The sequence below is a fragment of the Gigantopelta aegis genome, chromosome 7, assembly GCF_016097555.1.
Source record: "Gigantopelta aegis isolate Gae_Host chromosome 7, Gae_host_genome, whole genome shotgun sequence".
In the NCBI taxonomy this organism is placed as follows: domain Eukaryota; kingdom Metazoa; phylum Mollusca; class Gastropoda; order Neomphalida; family Peltospiridae; genus Gigantopelta; species Gigantopelta aegis.
In genome coordinates this window covers 29,867,678-29,872,167 of record NC_054705.1, presented here as the reverse complement: position 1 = coordinate 29,872,167, position 4,490 = coordinate 29,867,678, and the positions used below count along the sequence as shown (strand labels likewise).

At 39.4% G+C, this 4,490-nt stretch overlaps 1 protein-coding gene across 1 annotated transcript; it reads right to left on the bottom strand.

Moving 5' to 3' along the window:
* Positions 1 to 1,262: 1,262 nt before the first annotated feature.
* Positions 1,263 to 4,423, bottom strand: LOC121377298. The gene is made up of 3 exons (XM_041505233.1): positions 4,288 to 4,423; positions 3,936 to 4,030; positions 1,263 to 2,350 (listed from the first exon to the last, which is right to left on the bottom strand). The coding sequence occupies exons 1-3, from the start codon at positions 4,316 to 4,318 to the stop codon at positions 1,877 to 1,879; spliced, it is 600 nt and encodes a 199-aa protein (XP_041361167.1). The 5' UTR covers positions 4,319 to 4,423; the 3' UTR covers positions 1,263 to 1,876.
* Between the last annotated feature and the right edge of the window lie 67 nt (positions 4,424 to 4,490).

The following is a 4,490-nucleotide window of genomic DNA, read 5'->3' as shown; positions in this document are numbered from 1 at the left end:
GTGTGTGTGTGTGTGTGTCTGTTTTTCTCAGTCTCTATCCCTCTCTCTCCTACACACATACTTTCTCTTTCTCTCGTTGTGTGTGTCTCTTTCTCCGTCTCTATCTCTCTGCTAGAATTCTACCACAGAGAGAGAGAGAGAGAGAGAGAGAGAGAGAGAGAGAGAGAGGAGAGGAGGGAGAGAGGACGAGAGAGAGAGGAGAGGGAGGAGGAGGGGAGGAGAGAGAGAGAGGAGAGATTAGAGCAGGAGAGAGGAGGAGAGAGAGAGAGAGAGCTGAGAGAGTGGAGAGAGAAGTGAGAGGGGATGAGAGGGAGAGACAGAGAGAGGAGAGAGAGAGAGGGTGAGAGAGAGGGAGGGGGGAGAGAGAGAGAGGAGGGAGGGAGGGAGAGAGGGAGAGGAGAGAGAGAGAGAGAGAGAGAGAGAGAGAGAGAGAGAGAGAGAGAGAGACACAGACAGACAGACAGACAGTCAGACAGACAGACATCAGACATGCAGACGAGACAGTCAAACAGGCAGGTCAGAGACAGACAGATCGAGATGAAGAACGGCTTATAAAACAAAACACTATAGTCTATTTAAAAATGATATTCGAGTAATCCTGCTGTTTGTTTTAGACATAGCAAACGTTCACTGATGAACAGATAGAAAGGATATATGCAGTATGTACAACCTTTTGTATATCCTGTATTGCCATGATTTGTTTGTTTGATTTGTTTAACGACACCACCAGCGCACACTGACCTGGCCATCAGTCATGATCCGCTGTTGGGTGTCACACATTTGGTTATTCTGACATATAGCCTTAGAGAAAGAAAAAAAAAACCGCTACACTTTTCCATTAGTAACAAGTGATATTTTATATGCACCATCCCATAGGCTTTGCTGTACCAGTCATGGTGTGCTGACTGGAGTATTGCCATGGATGCAATAAAAATAACAAAAAAGGTACAGGTAGGTTGTATCTCCTAGTAAGCTATACATCTGTATAAAAAGAAAGAAATGTTTTATTTTACTGAACATTTCATGATAAAACTTAAAAAAAAAAACCAAAAACGTTTCCACTGAAACCACCTTAAAATTAAATTTACATACAAATATTTAATGACATTTTATTTTTCCAAATTTCTTCTTCTTTTTTTTTTGGGGGGGGGGGGGGGGGGTAGTATCGGTACAAAGTCAGAGACTGAATAATGTGTAAAATTTTCAAGTGTCGTCTTTGTTGACCTACAGTTCTAAGTTATTATGACCAAAAGGCCCAGTTTACTTGTTGGAAATGTATTTTATTGTAAATAATAGACCTATAGTTATTATGACCAAAAGGTCCAGTTGACTTCTTGGAAAAGTATTTTATTGTAAATAATAGACCTATAGTTATTATGACCAAAAGGTCCAGTTGATTTCTTGGAAAAGCATTTTATTGTAAATAATAGACCTATAGTTATTATGACTAAACGGTCCAGTTGATTTCTTGGAAAAGCATTTTATTGTAAATAATAGACCTATAGTTATTATGACCAAAAGGTCCAGTTAATTATTATGTACTAAAACGTCTGCTTCTAGTTAATATCAAAAAGCAAATTCAAGAATTTTTTTCTCTTCACCATTCACAGGGTCCGGTACCCAGCACGACGGACCGCATATAACAATTTCCACGTTTCCTTGATATTTTTTTTTTTCCTTTTAGGTATAAAAATATTGCAAATCTTTCTCTTTTCCCCCAAAAAATTCCACCTTCCTGTTATGCAGCATCAATGGACAAGACCTTTGTCAACTGTACGGAACAATCAATGTGCTCTGGTTTTGTCGTTAAACAGAAACAAAACTTTAAACTGCATGGAACGAGAGGTTCTCGAACACATCAAGTGGATAAAACGTATTATATGTAAGACCGTTTAAAACAGCACATAAACATATTCTGTAAAAGCATCTTAGACCGCGAAGAAGGCAAGCGTTTGATTTCCTGATCAACACTCAACTGTTTGGGTTCCGCTGGGTTTACTGGTCTAGATTTGTTGGCCACTGGCAATACACATTTTGCAGACGTAGCTCCATCCGTGCCCAGCAGGTCTGATGGAGAAGGGAGAGAACTCAAGCACGTCCTTGACCTCATGGCCCACGACCTCCTAGGTGTACATGGTCGTTGATTTCTGATGGTAGGCAGTAAAGCTTTCACAAGCTGATACTGCTCCTTGTACAGTACGATATCGTATTTTATATCGACAAGGGTCATCCGATTGGATATCTCGTTTTCCTTTTTTGATAACTGCATCCTCTCAAGAACAGGAAGTGAGTCTGCGATGATTTCTTTCAAATTGTGTAGATGCTTAAGCAGTTGCTTGTTGGTTGTCGTCTGCGATGAAAAAAAAAAAGTAAATGCGATGAAACAAGAAAAGTAAATACAATGAAACAAGCAAAGTAAATGACGCAACAAGAAAAGTAAATGACGCAACAAGAAAAGTAAATGCGATGAAACAAGAAAAGTAAATGACGCAACAAGAAAAGTAAATGCAATGAAACAAGAAAAGTAAATGACGCAACAAGAAAAGTAAATGCGATGAACAAGAAAAGTAAATGACGCAACAAGAAAAGTAAATGCGATGAAACAAGAAAGCTAAATGCGATGAAACAAAAAAAAGTAAATACAATGAAACAAGAAAGCTAAATGCGATGAAACAAGAAAGCTAAATGCGATGAAACAAGAAAACTAATGCGATGAAACAAGAAAGGTAAAAAGTAAAGTTTGTTTTATTTAACGACACCACTAGAGCACATTTATTTTTAATCTTATCATCGGCTATTGGACGTCAAACATATGGTCATTCTGACACTGGTTTTTTTAGAGGAAACCCGTTGTCGCCACATAGGCTACTCTTTTTCACGACAGGCAGCAAGGGATCTTTTATTTGCGCTTCCCACAGGCAGGATAGCACAAACCATGGCCTTTGTTGAACCAGTTATGGATCACTGGTCGGTGCAAGTGGTTTACACCTACCCATTGAGCCTTGCGGAGCACTCACTCAGGGTTTGGAGTCGGTATCTGGATTAAAAATCCCATGCCTCGACTGGGATCCGAACCCAGTACCTACCAGCCTGTAGACCGATGGCCTGCCACGACGCCACCGAGGCCGGTTTCAAGAAAGGTAAATGCGATGAAACAAGAAAACTAAATGCGATGAAACAAGAAAAGTAAATGCGATGAAACAAGAAAAGTAAATGCGATGAAAAGGTTTGTTTTGGTTAACGACACCACTAGAGCACACTGATTTATTAATCATCGGCTATTAGATGTCAAACATTTGGTAATTCTGACACGCAGTTATCAGAGGAAACCCGCACATGTTTCCATTAGAATCAAAGGATTTTTTATATGCACTTTCCCACATACAGGAAAGCACATACCACGACCTTTCACCAGTTGTGGTACACTGGTTAGAACGAGAAAAAAAAATAAGTTGAAGTATCTACCGAGGAGGTTCGACGTGTTTTGGCCTTTTATTATAAATGTTCGAAGTATAATTATTTTGAATTTAGTCGAATTCCACGATAGCCATTTGGCCGCCGAGATACTCTTAAAATTGTGTGTGTGTGTGTGTGTGTGTGTGTGTGTGTGTGTTTTTTTTTATATGTGTGTCTGTGTGTTTGTATGTGTGTGTGTCTCTGTGTGCGTGCGTGTGTGAATTGTGTGTATGCCCACTGTGTGTGTGTGTGTGTTTGTGTGTGTGTCTGTGTGCGTATGTGTGTCTGTGTGTGCGTGCCTGTCTCTTGTGTGTCTGTGTGCGCGTGCGTGCATCTGTGTGTGTGCGCCTGCGTGCGTGTGTGTGTGTCTGTGTGTATGAGTGCGTGCGTGTGTCTGTGTGCGTGCGTGTGTGTGTGTGTGCGTGTGTGTGTGCGTGTCTGTGTGTGTGTCTGTGTGTGTGCGTGCGTGCGTGTGTTACCTTGATCTCAATTTCCACAGTTGAGCCCAAGTCGTTCAACCATTTTAACATTCGAGATCTTTCTACATGCATGTCTGAATAAGACGATAAATATCCTGAAAATGTAAAAATAATAATTAAATGATGTTGATTGTGATATAATAATAATTTAATAATTATAACAATATAATAGTAATAACGATGATGTTGATGTTGATGCTGCTGCTGGTATTGTTTTATGTTGTTGATGACGATGATGATGATGATAACAACGACGGCAATTCTAATAATAAATCGAACGTCACAAAATACGAGTGTGATTCCATAAATTATAATAATTATAATTTATCTATGAGTGTTTTAAATTACATACGTTCACCGCAGCTTGTTAGACCCGCATCCATTTTTGTTAAATTAGTATAATTATCTCAGTAAATAAACTAATTGCTGGTAAACCATATTGTGATGTCAGAACACAACATATTCAATTTCTGTACAATGTACGTAACAGTCGAATGACGTCAACGTAACCATGACTACACCGAATAATGCAAACGTTCGCTTCAAAAAGCTTCA

Excerpts from the sequence above, each read along its gene's own strand:
- LOC121377298 (XM_041505233.1), bottom strand. The coding sequence starts at position 4,318 with ATGGATGCGGGTCTAACAAGCTGCGGTGAAC. Across the intron at positions 4,031-4,287 it reads TCTAACAAGCTGCGGTGAAC|GATATTTATCGTCTTATTCA; the intron begins GTATGTAATTTA and ends TTACATTTTCAG. Across the intron at positions 2,351-3,935 it reads CTGTGGAAATTGAGATCAAG|ACGACAACCAACAAGCAACT; the intron begins GTAACACACGCA and ends TTTTCATCGCAG.